This window comes from Anoplophora glabripennis, unplaced genomic scaffold (genome assembly GCF_000390285.2).
Source record: "Anoplophora glabripennis isolate ALB-LARVAE unplaced genomic scaffold, Agla_2.0 scaffold830, whole genome shotgun sequence".
In the NCBI taxonomy this organism is placed as follows: Eukaryota; Metazoa; Arthropoda; class Insecta; order Coleoptera; family Cerambycidae; genus Anoplophora; species Anoplophora glabripennis.
In genome coordinates, this window is record NW_019417085.1 from 51,276 (window position 1) to 71,118 (window position 19,843).

Sequence of the window (19,843 nt, forward strand, 5' to 3'; positions counted from 1 at the left end):
GTTTAAGGTATATTATAACAATAAGTGAGAGTAATTTTTTGTTCAACCCCCGGCCAAGGGTGAAAAAAGATAAAACAAAGGGGTTTTTCAANCCGTTTTAGGCTTAAAAGAAAAAATTATTTGTATGGTCAGAGAAAAAGCATTTTTTTTATTTTACAATGTTGATTCTAATTGAATAGACATTTTTCTCATTAAGGGGTTGTTCACCCCTTAAACAAGAAATTTTAACGAAAAACCCGAAACTGGTCAATTTAATTTTGTCAATTTGTTTACATAAATCATATTTTTAACTCTCTTTGAGTAAATATGAATTTTTTATAAAAAAAAATGTAGTTTTTCTGAAATAAAAAATAAGGATAGTAACAACCCCCAAACACGGAATCACTTCCGAAATATTGGTTTTTTATAATAAGTAATTTCCATTTTGTTTCATTTCAAAATATTGATTAGAACCCCAGATATTTAGAAAAAACTGTTTTGGGCTCGAACTTTGAGGGTGTATTTCACCCCGTAAAAATGTTTTTCCGCCGATAAATACGTGTGTGTAATACTTAAAAATACGTGTCTCTTAATCTTTTATGTTCTACAACATATATAAAAATCTTGAAAATCGAAGTGTTCGGGTTGGGATAGTTTCCTTGTAAGAAAATTTCTTGTTTTCTTAATGTTTTGGACAAAAAATTATATGATATATATTTATGTTATTGTTATCACTATGTTATTATTAATACAATTCAAACTACAAGTCTACAAGTATTAATAAATAAATTTCCACGTTTTACATAGACAAGAATGCGTAAAAATATCGAGGTTTTACAAAATTTAAATCAACAAAAATATTAGTCCTCATTAATATTTACCTTTTTGAAATTAACAATGGATATTGAGCTTAGAATAATTCAAAAAACACACGATTACTAACGCACGCGCATTGACAATAGCGAACGAAATAATCTATCTTTGTCATAGGCATATTATGTTCACGACTTCGGTACGATGGTGCGACAAAGCGAACATTATTTATTTGTCTTTGTCTTGTCTTTGCAGTGTCGTAGGAGCTAAATAAAATTCAGAAGATAAAAAGGTAAATAAATTTGTAGCTGTCTAAGAAACCAACGTAATAAAAAAATTCGAATGCCACTTTTCATTATTTTAAATAATCAATCGAATAGTATAGAAAAAACATTGTTTTAGTTTTGTTAAATCATTAAAATTAACGATTAAAAATTTGATTTTGTTATAACTTTCTTATTAAAAATTAAAAAATATGTCTATTTCTCTGGAATGAAAAGTTACACTTTTTTAGAGCAGATTGAAAAAAAAAATTACAAAATTCATTCATTTTTCTGTATGTTATGATTTTTTTAAATTTCTGAAATCTTCCCTTAACTTCTAGCCTCCCTAACTCTGTTAATTTTAATAGTACGAGAAAAAATCAAGAGGCCATTTTTATGTAGAATTGTATGCTTTACAACTTTCATGAACTTTTTTTTCTAGCTCTTACCCTTTTTGAGTTATCTTGAAAAACCCCTTTGTTTTATCTTTTTTCACCCTTGGCCGGGGGTTGAACAAAAAATTACTCTCACTTATTGTTATAATATACCTTAAACTAACTCAAAATGCATTTTTCGAAAGTTAATGTGCTGTTTCCATACTTTTGAGACACCCTGTATACCGTAACATACTAGTACCATAAATAACTATTAGTACAATTTTGTAAAAAATAACTTTGTACAATTATTGTTTAGTTCTTAAACAAGTACAACCCTGATTCACTGGTAAAAGACACAAATTAAGAGGAAGAAGAAGATCTATGGTTAGGTCTATTAAGTCAAGTCTAAAAACCTATCAATATACAAATACAAATATACATGTACAAAAATTACTAATGAAAAATGAAATTTGTGCACACTTGCATAAAGTTTACCTTTGAATTCTGAATAGGTTAGAATGTTGGAATCCACTTCAACCATCTACAAGGATACAAGCTGTTAACATATAACAATATATCAAATATGTGTACATTTTGTGTATGGATTTATATACCTCAAATTTGTTAAAGAGTGATTATTAAGGGTGGAAAATGGTTACAATAAATGCTGAGAATAATAAAGATATTTGCCAGTGGTTAATTCATGTAAAACTGTCGCGAATAGTTATTATGGTTTTAGCAATACTAATATTAACACCACTTATTACACATTTTTATTTATCAAAAGTGGAAAGAAATTCTAATTTAATAGAACACAGTGCACATTCACATCAAAACCTTCCTGAAGATCTCAATGTTATTAAAGTAGATGATTTAAGAGTAGGTGTAGAAGAATTGCTTAGAATTAGAGGTTCAGTTTTAAGTGAACTACGTGATATTGAGAAAAAAAGGCAGCAGTTTAAATTAGAAATACAGACATACTCGAAAAATATAGAGGAACTGAAACAAGAACTGTTTCATCAGCAAACAAATTTAAATAGACTGAAAATATCAATTGAACAGGCTCAAGTGGCTCAAAGAGAGGCTTTACAACAGAATACACCTGACTTAGCATTGCCGAAAATGTTAACTGCGGATGTGCTTCCAGCAATTTTAACTAACTTACCAAGAAATCTATCTAAAAGATGTCAAATGTTTTCTTGTTTTGATCATTCTAGATGTTCATTAACATCAGGATTTCCAGTATACCTTTATGATCCTGATCAACATCCTGTAATGCACAGGGGTTGGGATGTTGACGGATTTTTAAAAACTACCTTGAAACAAACATTGGGTTATAATCCCCATCTGACAAATAATCCTAAGAAAGCTTGTATTTTCTTAGTATTAGTTGGGGAAGCTTTAAAGGACTCTGAAGACAATGATAATATGGAAAATTTTCCTGCACTGGACTCTAATGCTTTAAAAAAATTACCTTTTTGGGGTGGAGATGGAAGAAATCATGTTTTGTTAAATTTAGCTAGAAGGGATCTTACTGCCAATTCAGGAGACATATTTTCTTCAATAGATACCGGTAGGTGTGTATTAATTTAATGTACTCCAGAAAATTCGAGGGGTAAACCGCTGACCAAAATTTTGTACACCAATGCCCATTTTGTTACTAATGCTCCATTAATTGTCGTTAAATTCCCGCAATGCCCTGCTAATTCCCCATAAATTCCTTTAATGCCCTAGTAATTCCCAATAAATGCACTCAATGCCCCTCTAATTCCTAATAACTGCCCGCGATTCCCAACTAATTCCGAGTAAATCCGCGTAAGTAATTCCCAGTAAATTCCCAAAATATCGAAAATACCCAGCATTTTTTGTGGTTTATTAAATATACCTACTACTACTACTTTGGTATTTGCTTGTTAGTGATTGTAATTTTAACTTTTACTAGAATAACAAAGGTTTTCTGATTGAGTTACATTTTTCAATCAGTAAAATAAATAAATCTGCACAAATAATTTACTACGATTTACTACTATGTTTTACATAAACAATACAAGAAGAATTATTTAGGTACGCGTATAACCACACTCCAAGTAGGTATAGGTACTTAGGCACACTCGAATGTACATATAAATGCTGACATCCCGACATCATAACAATAATAAAATATCTATTGTATATACAGTGTTCCATTTAAAACTTTGTGCCAAATTTCAGATGGATTGGTTGAAAAATAAATTTACCATGACAAAAAAAATAAAAATAGAACTTTCATGATAATCATGGAGTTTTCGACATTTTCTCCTCTCCTCTCCTCCTCTTTTAAGCTCCACTTAAAATTTTCTAACACATTTTCCGAACATCCTGTATACATTTGGGAAATGAATTTGGAGCAGGGATTAAATATGTCAGGAAATGAGTAATAAAACTTGAGCATTGAAATCTACAAATAATGTTAACTAACAAGTAGGTAATTTATAAAAATAGAACATAACAATTTATTAATTTTTGGTCAATATTACATACTATCTTAATTTCAGTAAGTAAAAAAGTTATGATAATTTCTTCGTCCAGTATGTGTTGTGTTCTTTCCAGTTTTTGAAGCAGAGCAGTTATATAATTATTTTATCTAGAAAAAAATATCTTAAGTTATAGCCAAAAAATGAATAAAAAAAAATGTTGCGGTTACGCTGTTAATATTGTTGAGTAGTATAAGTCCCTGAATTTTCTATATGCAGTTATATCCCTACTTGTCTTTAAATAAAAATAAAACAAATTTGGAGGATACATCTCGGGATACGTACAGAACGCCAACGTGAATTTAGCATTCAACTTTTTTCAAGTTTCGGTTTCACCGGTAATGACATTAATTTTAGATTTTTAAATGGAAAATATTAAATATATTTTACATTATTTTGGTTTGCAACGTCATTCTGAACACAACTATGTATGTACATACGTATCATAAGTAGGTATGTTCTTGTTAATCAAGTCGAAAAAAATTATTTCCAAATTAATTTTTTAATGTAGAGGGTCGGACATATGTTTATGTTGTTTTTTAGTTTTAACTTTCATATATGTATTACTAAATTTAATTTTATTCTTTTTTTTAAATTGCAAGATTCACTGGTTTACCTAAAAGAAGCATTTTATTACGAGCAATTTGATACAACCCACTTATAGATTTACATCAAAACTTTCTTTGAAATCTAACAAAAACTTGTATCGTGTTATATCGAGGTGTATATGCAATGCTTATAATAAATGTACCTACGAGTGTACCTACTTAAATGTATTCAGTATCCTTTGATAAAAAACATTTAAAGAAAATAGTAGTAGGTACGCCAATGTTTTTTTTTCCAAATAAAATTATTTTTTAAATCCCCGTTCAATTCGAAAGATACGAGCTCTCTTGAATGTTTATCCTGCGATGCGCCGTTTTTAAGTAGAAAAATAAAACCTCTTGTATTGTCCGAATTAATTAATGTAATTATTGAAGATTACAATTTTGCAATAAACCTAGTGTACACAAGTCCCATTAATACTGTAGAGGAATTAAGAGGAAGAGTAATTGCAGCATGCAATAGAATAAAAAATACTCCGGAAATATTTCATCGAGAGTACAATAATTCCATGCGAAGCAGGGCAGAAGCATGCATATTCAATATTATTGAAGAAGGCCATTTTCAACAATTTTTGTAATAATAGTTTGTTATTAGTTGTAATGTTAATGTTGTATGTTGTTAATAGTTGTTGTTCATTTAATTTTTACTATTAAATTATTAATAATTCTGTAAGTTTTTTTTTATTGAAAAACGGCGCATCGCGGGACAAAAACACAAGAGAGTTTGTATCTTTCGAATTGAACAGGGATTTCAAAAATAATTTAATTTGGGAAAAAAACCATTGCCGTACCATTTTTTTCTTTAAAAGTCAGTGCTCATACGCTAACCACTGTTTGAGCTAAAAATTATGTTTGTATATATTGAAAAACAGGCGCCTTTATTAAAAACTATCACTACGTAATAAATATCACTGAAATATCTCAAGTGGTTTCGAAAATATTAATTAAATTTCCTTCTTTTATCCTAAAATTTTAGTACTCCTTAATTTTTGGTCCATAGTTTATAAAGCAAACTATCACTAATTTTCCATGTAGAATAGAACAGAATAATTATTGGTAATAAATTTATATCGAAAATATGACTTTATTAAATGTTGATGTTCCAGTCAATTTAGGAATCAAAATATTATTTGTTATCAATAATATTGGGTTCGTATCTGGAAGTTTCAGGTTGGTTTTGTTTATTTTCTACATTAATAATTTTATTTGCCGTGTTTACCTTATGCCGAAAAGAATATTCGGTAGGTATAATATTTTGCCACACATTTTTGTATTAGGAATGAATCTACTATCATTTTTATTAATTCATTATGCGCCACCCAAGCTAAGTATAGGTATAACACACAAATTGTCAAAATTTTTAATACAATCACTAAAAAAATATCAAAAATACCTTTATAGCAAAATAATTGTGGTTCGAGACTTCTGTTAACAATTTGTTTACTTCTTATCCATAGATTTTTTCTTTAGAAAATATATTAATTTCGGAAATTTGGTAATATCAATGTTCTTCTTGGGCATTAACATTGTTTTAACCATTGAGAGCTAACTTCATACATTTAATGACTTGAACTTATTTAATTTTTCAGATAAATAAACTAGGAAAATTTTTTCACGTTCTTCGAAAAATTCATGTTATTTTTCATAATTTCTCCTGGAATTCATTGATAATAAATAACATCACAGACAGCAGCAGTCACTTTCCGTGACTCTGTCACGTTCATCACTATTCATCTTTAAACGACTTAAGCCTGTATCAGACAATGCAATTTAGTTGCGGCAACAAAGTTGCGTGGATTTTGTTGCAGGGATAAAATTGCATGCTTATTGTCATACAATGGGAGAGAATTGCTGCAATTGGTTTAGTTTGCAGTAGTGTTGCTAATTAAAAATAATTTTAAAATGTGCAGTTTTAACCTGGCTACAATTTTTGTAAATAACTTGTTTTGATATGTTCTATAATAAAGGAGATATCGATTTTTCAGTTTCTATTTAGTCTTGAAATTGAAGCAAAGATTTTTGTGGTTAATAATAAGCTTCTGCATCAAATCAATATGATACATTTGTTTAATTTTATTAATTCAATGGTACATTGAACTATAACTTCTTAAAAATTATTTATTTACAGGAAGAGCAATCTTAGTGCAGTCTACTTTCAGTTATGATTTATTCAGACCAAATTTTGATTTGATTATTTCGCCAGTACTAGGACCACCAGGAGGAGATGTTTGGCAAGAATGTGCTAATATGCTCCCTGCTCGTAGAACGTATCTTCTTTCCTTTCAAGGAGAAATGAAAGAGGTGAAGTTGCCCTCAACAGATTCATACAATGATGATACTAACATTGCAAAAGATAAGCGATTGGATAAATTCATAATTGAACACTTACAGCAGTTGGCAAAAACAGATACATCAGATCAATTTTTGTTCGAATTTGAATGTGTACCTGCAAGTGATAACAATATTGATGTAGGGCCACAAGATTGGACTTTATGTGGAACAGACAGTAGTAGAAGGACAATATTGAAGGAGTCTACATTTGTATTAATATTTGCACCAGATAACACATTATTAACCTCAACGTTATTACAAGCCAGAGTATATGAAGCTCTGCGCTCAGGTGAGATTAATACCCATTATATATAAAATAAATAGTCACGTAAATAATTAGATCACCCAAATAACAAACAAATAAATAAAAAAAATGTATAGATAAACAAGCTTTTCCTAAATGTAAAAAATTATCAATCTTACGACATAATAAAATATGAGCAAGTCGAGGACCAAGTTATTACAAAAAGATCTTATTTATCCAACTTCTTTCTATATGTCTAATATAAGACAACAGTTGTATGAAATTCCAATTGTACTTCCCATTAATAGATGGCACAATTAAAACAGTCTGCCTTATCATAACTGCCTACCCAATTCGTTTTACTTTTATATTTTTTTATATAGCCAGTTTATACATATGATTTCGTACAAGTATAAAAAATATGGGGAAGTTTTTTCATTTTATAGGAATATTTGGAAATGTGGTAAACATCATTTTCTTCTGATTACTAACCTGTGGTTAGGTTCTGTTTAAGTTCCAAGCTCCGCAGCCTTATCAGGCTTGGAATTTTGTAATTTTAGGGTGGGTAGCTTAAAAAGCTACAGCACTTGTATTTCCTCACATTAGGAGATCAATCCATCTGAGCTGCTAACCAACCTATTACAGAGAAGAAGATGGTGACGTTGCTCAGGGGGATCTCTCTAATATAGGCCATCTAACATAGGCCAACGTTCTCCTTATCAGGCCTATTGTGCATCCCACTGTTCAGACCTATTCAGCAAGTAGTTTTGTCCTTCCAAAAGCTTCCTTGCTGACTAATCTCTCAGATCTTTGGATTCCAGAAAGAGTTTTCCCAGGAGCATCATTCTATACGCTAAGTCACGTCCTCGGCAGACCAGACTGTTTACAAGTTTTAGTTTGTGTCTTATTTAGGTAGGTAGCTACAATCCTTTGATCTGGGAACCATGTACCCAAGGCTCCACTAAATCCACGTTTATGGTAGATGCCAGTCTACTATGCTAAATGTTCGCCGGTATTACCTGGAATTTGATCAGGTGATTCAGAAGCTGATCCCTTGTGATCTTCATCAGAAGGTCCAAAATCTACCCTGCCCTTCTCCAGGTTTTTAAAAAGGACCATGGTGAAGTCCTCTTTCTGCAGTGCCTTCGCATTCAACTGAGAGAACAAGGGTCTGGCCTTTTTCCTCAACCTTACCGTTAATTAGCCTCCATGCCCTTGTCTTCAAGTCCCCATTCGGGATTTCCACTCGGCGTAAAATGATTTCTGATTCATCGGGATGCCCCGAAATCCACACGATAAATTTGACGAACATTGAGTCTAGCCCCCTCCCAAGGCACCAAGCCTGCCATGGTTCGTTTTAGCCATTGTAGGCTCTCCTCGTTAAAGGAGGTTATCTCTGACTTTCTTCCCCTTCAACGGCACTCTAGAAAGTGCAGTCGTGTGCTCTCGCCCGCAATCCCATCAATGGCGGCTCCCAGAAGGCTATCCATGGGGGACCACCACTGCTTGAATCTCTGACAGCGCCTAGGCCTGCCCATGTTTTCTGGAGACATTTGCGGACTTGGAATGGTACTTGAGCCAGGTTCTGTTGCCGACCCCTGACCTTTTCCCCACCTACGGTTTTCCCAGTGACAATTAAAGTTGTAAACTGTGTGTATAAAAGTTGTTTTAAATAAAATTAATTTGGTACAATACAAAAGCATTTTGTCAAACTGATCAATTCCAAATATATTAATGTTATAATAACTAATGATGATTACTTCAAATTGTGCTATAAAATTAAACTTAATAAAACACAGTGCTACACTGTACAAATTCTATTTTGATTCTAGTAAAAACTATTTAATGCAGAAAGTCGTGAAATGACTTAACTTATTACAAATACCGTGTAAACCGATAAACTGACAACTAAAATGTAATAAAACAAATTGATGACATATTCAGCTATTCTTGTTTTGTCAAATTAATGTTGACTGTTTTTTTTGCCTGAACCTAGATTAATATATTCACCTAAAGAAGTAGTGACTCTGATATTCACAAACTAAACACAGTGCTTTAAAAAAATATTGAAAATGAAATCAAAATATATTTCAAGTCTCAAATTATTTAATATTTTTATTTATTTATTATGATGTATATTTTATAAACCAGCAAAAATCATTATTTTAAAACATATATTAATTTTACTTACAATTAGTAATGTATTTCGATCAACATACCATACCAACATAGCTTATAAATCATACAAAATTTTTTTTAAACACTTGAAAATTTTATTATGCTGCTTTGTCCGCATTTACATTAAAAAAAATATGGCAACTTTACAATAACAAATTGGAAAATCATTTAAAGACAATAAAATTATTTCCTATTGTATTTTTGCTTTCTGCCATTCCATTTCATACAGTTGGCTAAAAAGGTAACAGACGACACTGATAAACATGCACATACAATTGAGTTTGGGAGCTGTCTAGTGGCAGCATAGGCAAGAGTTAGTTTAGTTTAAAAAAACGAATTATAACTCATTCATTTGATTTAAAAATAAGATTAGTATTCTGAAGAACACATACTATTGCCCTTAAAAAATGACCACCACCTAAAGTTATACCATATACAAATAACACCTAGAGTTGTTTCAAAATCTTATGAGCTTTGACCTTCATATGTGCAGAAACATAATTCCGACCGTTGCCTAAATTATTCTACGTCCTAAAAACATTAGATCCAGTGGCGGCGCGTGAACATTGATTGAATGTGTTCTGCTTAGGGTTGTTACATTTGTTGAATTGAATTCTGGGATATTAAGTGCCCGGAGAGTTCCTAAATGGCGCCGCAGACGAAAAATTTTTAAATTTTCAAGGTCACGCGTTTTCCTGGCACTTCTGAATTTCAAGGAACAATCCATTTATACAAAAATACAGATTTTCACAAGAACGATTTTTGAAATATCTATTCATGAATTACCTACTGATGGTATAAATAAATTGGATTAAACTAAATATATTTTATAAAATTATAAATTATAAATATTGTTTATAAACAAAAAAATCGTTTGTGAAATTTACGAACGATTCAACGAATTTTAATTTTCCTCGCCGTGTTATGATTTTTTCTTTATCTTTTTTTTATATATATGTACATTATATTATATTCCGGGTGTTATACGTGCAAATCCGAAATCCGGGACCATACAGCTAATTCCCGGTACAATCACAGAAAATCCCGGTCATACCCATGTGGCTAGATGTTCTTTTAATATGTCGTCAAGATCTACACTAAAATTTATGAGTCCATGAAACATATCAGGGTTGTCCGAATTTTCTGTCTCGTCGTGTCCGCGAAGTGCTAATTCGAAAGCTCCGCAAAATTTTATGCAATCGTTCGCTGTGCACACATTTTGTATATGAGGTTGCATATATTAAGGAGCGTCGCTCACGTCGTAATAAATAATAATATAAGCTTCTAGATTTATTTTAGCGTGAGTACATTTGGATTCTTTAAATATTTTGTTGATATTTAATATGATTAAATACATAAAATTTTATGTGTTCTGCAGCTCCGCAGCTCTTATGGTAAAACCGCCACTGATTACATCTATTATTCATAGTCTATCTCGAGATCTCGTAGCGTAAACAAGCCTTTGATTCGATTACAAATATCATAATAAAATGCCCTATTCTTTATTATTTTAATGTAAGTAATAAAAATATACAGGATGTATTTAAATACACTCTGTATATAATGAACATTCGCTAGTTGACTTTATTGATGCCCGAGCGCCTTAGTTCATTTCTGATTGTAATGAGGCACATGGTCTAATTCTGAGTCAATGTTTTCACGATGTGCTTATTAGAAGAATTATGCAGATATGCCACGCCTTTCGCGCATTTCCCGGCTCATGAGATTTTGAAACTACTCTACATACTGTACTGACGACCCATTGAATTAGAACTGTTCTTTTCCTGTGCCAACTAAGAGATAGCCCTGTAAAATATTTTATTTTGAATATAAATGATTTCTATATGATCTATACATAAAATTATTTTACCTTGTATCACTCTAATCCCGATTCCATTCAATTGTGACATGATATACAGAATGTTACATATAAAATTCGTAAGTTTAGTTTCATATGCTTTTTAAGAACACAATATACAAAATTCAATATTATAATAAAAAATTTCTAGTTGATAGTTTCCATTTTTAATTTAACATTTTTCTGAGGGAGAGTGGCATTTATGCCAAACAACATTGTAAGATATGATAGAAAGTGAATGTCAAAATATGTTTTTTCATTCTTATGTTCATCGAAATATTTATTATTACATTATACATTTATAATGAAATTCTGTAATAATTTTAGGTGCCATTCCTGTGATTTTGGGAGGTGACCAAGTAAAATTAGCTTATGATGAAGTTGTTCAATGGAAACGAGTTGTAATTTTTTTAACCAGAACCCGAGTAACCGAACTACACTTTTTGTTAAGAGCTATACCAGACGAAGATATTTTATTATACCGTCGACAAGGTAGATTAGTTTGGGAGAGATATCTCGCTTCTGTACAAAGTACATTGGACACCATAGTAGCAGTATTACGAGAACGTCTAGGTATACCAGCTCTTCCAGCTGACACTGTTGCAGCTATAAGTGTTTTTAATGATACTTTTCAACCAATTCAGGTGCAAGTTGGAGGAGATGTTGAACAAGAAGAAAGTTTAGGTCCTTCAGAACCTCTTTATGATAGCCCAGCTTTTAGGAGAAATTATAGCTTGCCATTCACTCAGGGTCATGAACTGTGGAATGATTGGGGTGATCCATTTAGACTGTATCCTGCTTTACCAACTGATCCGGTATTATCATCCGATGCAAAATTTATAGGTTCTGGGAGAGGCTTTCGTCCTATAGGACAGGGTCAAGGAGGTTAGTTTTTTTAATACTGATTCATACTAAATATTTTCAATATAAATTTTATAGATGAAAATTTAATAAGGTTTCAAAGTAATTTCAAATTTGTCAGCCAAAATGGAAAATCTTCTAATCTGATCCACGCATTTTATTTTTTTCTAAAAAAAGGCAAATGAACCAGTTATTACTGGAGCTGTCACAATTGGTCCGCTAGCCATTGACACCATCAGTCAGCCACGTGAGCTGCCTAGCTGTGGGTTTAGTCGCCAATTTCCCTGTAATCAAACGATTTCCTTTACAATTTTAGATGTCGATGCTAAAAAATAGCAAATAATTCATACTGTACTGACTAAAAAAAAAACAAATTTACCAGTAACTATAAAATGATTAACACATGAAAACTAATCAGGTGGAAAACAAAACAGATATATACAGGGTGGTCCCGAGGTAATGGGCCAAAATTCATGGGTTGATTCCCGAGGCTAAAATATTGCAATTTAGCAGAACTTACCTTAGTCCAAATGTTGATAGTTAAAGAGATACAGGGTGTTAACAAGTTGACTGCGGTACATACCTTGGGGGGTATGTACTCATTATAAAAAATATGCGAATCTCAATAATCACATTTTTACTGTATCTTGTGGAAGTTGCAGAATCTGTAGTTTTTGGCCGATTTCAAAGAATCAAATAGCTTTTCAATGAAGCTTCCAATTTTTACATATTAGCCTTGCTGTCAATATGCATATCCCGGGGGATATGTATCGCATAGAAGTAATATAATATAACTAATATGCAGCACATATCTCCTAGGATATGTATTTATTCGATAATGAGCAATATCACAAACCACCGAAGGGGGGTGTTGTTGCACGGAGGTTATGTACGATTCTTTATATGAAGTGCTCCTTATTTCTAGTTTATTGTGTCCAGTTATCAAAAAAAAATCGTACAAAATAATACTCAAACCAGAAATAATGATTTTTCTATTTTTTTTTTTTTTTCAAAACTGCGAATGAAAATGTTAGTACCGTAGGTAAAGTTACAGATACATGCAATTTTAGTTTATTTCCATTTATTTCTTAATAAATGCAAATATCTACACAAAGTTTTGGAGTTTGAGGTTCTTTGCTTAGAGGAATTCAAATTTGTTCACATTTTGGTTATAGTTCATAGAGGGCGCCAGCTGCCGTAGATTGATTGTATTGAAAATGACATAACTTTTTTGTACTTTAAGGTATCTCATCTTTAGTATCAAATTCTTATTTATTGAGATTTGGCTTTGAAACTTCCAATGCTAATAGTTGAAATAATTAAAATAATTTAGAAATGTCAAAAACAAGGGTTTATTTAGAATTAAAAATTGTAATAAACAATAAAATAGTAAACATTAGTAAAAAATATGCCTTTTTGACAATAATTGCTCAAAATGTCCACCTCTAACTTCAATACGTTTATCAACGCGTTTATTAAAAGATGGTCTTATTTTAAATTAAAGTATAAATCCTTAACGTGAAATGACTTTGCAGCATTTAAAACCTGCTGCTTAGGTGTTTATAGTTTTTCCATAAACAACTGATTTCATGGAACTTCAAAAACGAAAATCTCGGTATTCTATCTCACATTTATGTATACCAGTATACAATTTAAATTGTAAGTTAAGATGTAATTTTAATTAGATACGAATAATACTTAATAGAAATTAGCATACAAATGATGTAAGACAAGTGGAAAACGTCAATGATTTGATTTTCGTCCAATTCCTACTTAAGAAACTATACCACTAAATTAATAATAAACTTATTGTGGTGCTTAGGTAGTTGTGTTGCACTGATTTAAAGTCTTTCTTTTAAAAATTATATTGCTCTTTTAAATGAATTAAGAGATTTGCAAAAGATAAAAAGGTAGCTGTGTTATGATATGTACAGAAATTTTATACTACTAATTGACAAAATTCTATATTTCATAAGTTCAATCAATGTTTCTAAAATTTGTGGGTGTTAATGTTTGTAAATAAGTTTTAAATATTAATTTACTGCCCATTACCATTCCAAGATTCTTTATTTGATATTTAGGATATTCATTTTGGCTTTTTGTAATTATGAAAAAAGTAGAATTACATTCAATAAAAGTTATGGAACATTTTGAAATGTTCAAATCTAAGTCATCAAGTCACCAGTCATCATTACAAAGTCTTTAAGATCAGCAACAGACACAATATATTTCGAATTCTTCAGAACAATTGATATAATTAATAAATAAGTTAAATAAGATTGATCCACAGTGATAACCCTGTGGAACACTCTATTGCATTGCACACAAAGTTAACATATTGTGCTCTGTCTGATGTAAAAATAAAACCAGTCTAATATATTACTGTTACCAATCCCCCTCTCAGTATACACAATGCAAGCCATTAAGAATAAATGCAGTATATCAAACACAAAATTGTTTAGAACAAATTTTCATACAACTAGAAGATTTTTTCGCTTTTTTTTGAAAGGCTTGTAAAGTTATACGTCACCAGCAAATATCTAATATTTATTCCTAGTTGTTCCCAAAATGTTAAAAGTTGAAGATTATTCTTTTACCGTTCCTTTAATTTTTTAAATTGTGTTGTACAGAGCCTTCATAAATGATTACAAGCCACATGACCGCTGAGCTTAGGCAACCAACATTGCACAGCTGATACTGTCAACTAGTAATCCCTAAATCTTAACATCATCAATATTAATGATTCATTTACTATGAACACCAACAAACCATTGCGTCTACCTATTGGTTTGAATAAAATCTTGTGAAAAATTACACCAATCATCAGCTAGCGAAACAGAATGTTGTGTTTTAATGTAATCTTGATATTACTGTTTTAATAATTTTTAATTTTACCAAAATTTAATTGCTTATGAGCAGGAAATAAAATTACTGTTCCAAACAAAATTATTGGTCACGTGGCTTGTAATCATTTATGATGGCTGTGTATAATTAGTTTCAAATTAGTATTTTGGGAGAAACCAATAAAAAATTATAATAAACAAGGTAACAGGACTAAAACTACGATTTTGAAAACAAATTAATAGAATAAAACATATTTTTTTAAAATTACAAGATTTGACAACATCTGAGAACAAATATTTGAAATTTGGTAGTGATATATGTGTGCCATTTAACACTCCCCCTGCCAATATCTTCGAAAAGAAGAAATTTATTTTAAATCTGGAAACTGGGGTTGTTAGGTCCCTCGAATAGCTTCAAATTGCAGTTAGAACTGTTGGTTCAAATTTTTCTGTAAAGATGGTGTGGCGATACTAAACATTTTTTCGATCCCTGGAACGTGGAAATATCGTCCATTTGAAAGATCCTTAAATTTTGAGTAATTATTGTAATATAAAATTTTTCCCAGTATTTACTTGTTTTTGAGATATGTCAACTTCAATATGCAATGTATGTATTTTATTTAAATTACATTGAGACGAAATATTCTTTTAAAACATTGTTATAATGGCTTTATTCACATCACATACTGACTAACAAACAATGTATTATAAAAAAAACGAATGATCAACTACAGAAAAAAAATTGTACAATGGTAAATCATATAAGGGGCAGAGACGAACCGTATTTTATCAAATATTATTAAAAATGCAGTCATAGGTGACTCATGTCATGGTATGACAGATGACACATATTAGTTTTCCAATAATTACAGTTTTATTAGTTTGCATCTTTCAATTTAACTATAGTAGTTATAAGATCTACCATTGTACAATTTTTTTTCTGTAGTTAATCAGTTGTTTTTTTATAATTTATTGTTTGTTAGTTAGTATGTGATGTGAATAAAGTCATTATAACAATATTTTAAAAGAATATTTTGTCTCTGTGTGGTTTAGATAAAGTAATAAATTTTTCTATTACATCATACATTGCATATTGAAGTCAATATGTCTTGAAAACAAGTAAATATTGGGAAAAACTTTATATTACAAAAATTACTCAAAATTTAAGGATCTTTCAGATGAACTATATTTGCACGTTCCAGGGATGAAAAATTTTTTAGGATCGACATGCCAGAAAGATTTGAACTAACAATTCTAACTGCAATTTGAAGCTATTCGAGGAACCTAACAACCCCAACTTCCGGAACTAAAATATATTTCTTCATTTCGGAGATATTGGCAGCGGGAGTGTTAAATGACACACCCTGTATAACTTTACACACCCTTAAATTTGTAATAATAATTATAGAGAATTTTTAAATATATGTAAAATTATTTACTTGAACAGTTTTTATTTCAAATTTCTCAACAATGCATTTATTTTAAATCTAAAATAATTTGTCAAGATAAATCACAGATTAATAACACATAGCCCTCGCACTGTATGTAATAAGTATGCATTAATAAAGTTAGTAGACTTTTCATTTAATTTATACATTTATATTTTGTGAAATCACTTCATATTTCTTTTAATTTGTAAAGCTGCTTTACAAGAAAAGTATACTAACAAATTGTTACAGGGGCTGGCAAAGAGTTTTCAGAAGCACTTGGGGGAAACAATCCTAGAGAACAGTTCACAGTACTTCTCTTAACTTATGAAAGGGAACAAGTGCTGTTAGATTCAATTGCCCGACTCCGAGGGTTGCCTTATTTACATTCGGTGGTTGTAATATGGAATTCCCCCAGACTTCCTAGTCCTGAATTAAGATGGCCTGATATCGGGGCTCCAGTTCATATCGTCAAAGCTGCTCGAAATTCTTTGAATAACAGATTTTTGCCATTGGATAACTTACAAACAGAAGCCATTTTATCTGTGGATGATGATGCTCACCTAAGACACGATGAAATTCTTTTTGGATTCCGCGTTTGGAGAGAACATAGAGATAGAATAGTAGGGTTTCCCGGTCGCTATCATGCTTGGGACATTAATACCAAAAATAGCTGGTTGTACAATTCAAACTACAGTTGTGAACTGAGTATGGTATTAACAGGTGCTGCTTTCTTGCACAGGCATTATTTGCATTTATACTGGAAATGGTTACCCCAAGCCATCAGAGACAAAGTGGATGAATACATGAATTGTGAAGATATTGCAATGAATTTTCTAGTCAGTCATATTACCAGGAAACCCCCTGTCAAAGTAACATCTAGATGGACTTTTAGATGCCCAGGTTGTCCTCAGAGTCTGTCTGAAGATGATACACATTTTCAAGAGAGGCACAAGTGTATAAATTTTTTTTCGCAGGTCAGTAAAGAACTTATCGTTACATAACATTAATTTTATATTATTCATTATGCTTTCCAGTATATTCAGTATTACCTTTAACAACTAAAATTTTATCTACGCCATACTAAATTTATTTTAAGTTCTTTCTTATAATAAAAAATTCATGCAGGAAACATGTATCGGATAGATTTGCTTACAGAAATGATTTAATATATCTTGTCTTTATTTCATACTTTAATACAGAATTTAAACTCTGAATTCAGACTTTAAACTCCTAATTCAGACTTTAAACTCTAAATTTAAAGCATTGAGTAGCAAAAGCATAAAGTACACTTGTATTATATATCACCGATACACAGAGTGTCACAGTGTAAGCGTACAAAAATTAACTGGAGAGCAGATTCAGTCAAGATATGACTAAAATTCTTATAAAAATATAGACACGCCCACTGAGTTTTAAATAGAAAAATATATTTATTAATAAAAAACGTTATGAATGAAAAAATTTACTAGTAACTACATATATAAAAATATTCAACTTTTTTCGAATATTTATTTACAAAAAACCGTTAAATATGTATGAAAAAATTTGATCTATTTCATCTTCCAATTCATCGCCCTCAAACTCTTGGCCGCTGAAATCAATGTCGATCCTTGCCATTTCTTCCTCATCATCTGTAAACGTATACAGAATGAGCTATTTTAATCACCCCACGTTAATATCTCGAACAGTTTAGGTCCTAGCAAAAAATTACCTCTATAAAAGTTGTAGGGTTTGATGGGGAAAAACTATTTCTGACCTTAAATTTGACCTTAAAGTCACCGGTCAAGGTCAACTTCAAATTTTCAAATAGGAACTCCTATTTTTGAACCCAGAATTGAAAAGACCAGAAAATTTTACGTTCAGATGGTGTCTTTTGTTATCTTACGTTTTACACAATATTCAAGCCAGTAACTCCAGCATGGTTGTTTCTATCTTTAAAATTTGGGATCATTTAAAGTGTTCAGGGTGATTTAGAACAATCTTTAAGGTGATTTGGAACATTTTTGGAGCGAATTAGAACAATAATTGTGGTGATTTAGAGCAATATTTGAGGCGATTTGGAATATCTTTGGGGTGATTTAGAACAATATTTGGGGCGATTTTGAACAATTTTTGGGGCGATTTGGAAAAATTTTTAGGGCGATTTGGAAAATTTGTGTAAAAGGTAACATTATGAGGTCATTTTGACCCATGACAAAAAGACCATCTGATCTTAAAATTTTCCGCTCTTCAATTCCGGGATCAAAAATAGGGGCTCCTATTTGAAAATTTGAAGTTGATCATGACCGACCTTGGTCGGTGACCTCAAGGTCAAATTTAAGGTCAGTAACAGTTTTCCCCCATCAAACCGTACAACTTTTATAGAAGTCATTTTTCACTAGAACCTAAATTGTCGGAGATATTAACTTGGGTTGATTAAAATTGCCCACCATGTATAATAATAAAATATTTATAAAAAACTACATGTAGTACGATTTTTAAATATTTTTAAATTGTATTTTTGTAAATGAAATGAAATATCATAAAAAATTTACACTTAAATAATGACATTTAGTATAGAGAGAAATATATTAGTACAGTACAATCTCACAAATCTGGCAGCATTAAAAACCTAAGAGTGCCGGAGTACTGGAAAATTCAGATTAATGGAAAATGTATATGTAAACAGTAAAAATTAAACATAACATTAAAAAATGTTACTTTTAATTGTTTATTATGGTACATAGTACATAGTGGTACATATGGTACATACATATTACAGTTGTGTATGCATATTTATGTATATTGTAATGTTTTTATGATTCTGTAAAATAATCTTCAGTGGCGGTTATACCATAAGAGCTGCGGAGCTGCAGAACACATAAAATTTTATGTATTTATTCATATTAAATATCAACAAAATATTTAAAGAATCCAAATGTACTCGCGCTAAAATAAATCTAGGAGCTTATATTATATGCAACTTCATATACAAAATGTGTGTACAGCGAACAGTTAGATGCGTCCTTTGTTTTTATTGGCTAATCAGGCACGTGACCCAGTACGCGAACATAATGGGCTTATGTGGATGCAACAGCGACAGGCTCTGCTGCAGTAAATGCAGTAATATTTCGTACATGGTATGTGGTGGTTTATTTCTGTGAGCGGCACATGTGAATATTCTCGTTTAGGCGTCTACGGATATTATAGTTATTAAAATTAATAGCGTTTCGTTTTTACAAAAAACTTTATTTGGTTCTCTGCCTTATGAGGATAAACTAAAAATAAAATAATTAGGTGGGCCAACACCACGATTAAATATTGAAGTTAGTGGAACAAGCCGAAGTAAAAGTTATAAAAGACAATTTAACAATAATGTATACACAAAAGCAGAGTGGGTGTGCGGGTGTGATTTAAAAAATACACTGTTTTGTTTTCCGTGCTTACTTTTCGGTGGGGATAAAGCATGGACAATATACAGTGTGAAAGATTTAAGTCATTAAGTCTTTAGGTAAAATAAACATAAGAAGTCAGTTAGATTCTGCATATTGGGATAATATACGGAAACA

General features: G+C 31.0%; 1 protein-coding gene across 1 annotated transcript in view; it reads left to right on the forward strand.

Annotated features, from left to right (window-relative positions):
* The first annotated feature begins 1,796 nt into the window (after positions 1 to 1,796).
* LOC108912068 (exostosin-3) overlaps positions 1,797 to 19,843 on the forward strand; it is a 26,070-nt gene continuing 8,023 nt past the window's right edge. Inside the window, exons 1-4 of the mRNA XM_018717229.1 lie at positions 1,797 to 3,005; positions 6,679 to 7,170; positions 11,489 to 12,046; positions 16,545 to 17,269. Coding sequence (XP_018572745.1) covers positions 2,084 to 3,005; positions 6,679 to 7,170; positions 11,489 to 12,046; positions 16,545 to 17,269 — 2,697 coding nt within the window. The 5' untranslated portion in view covers positions 1,797 to 2,083. The remainder of the gene's footprint in view (positions 3,006 to 6,678; positions 7,171 to 11,488; positions 12,047 to 16,544; positions 17,270 to 19,843) is intronic.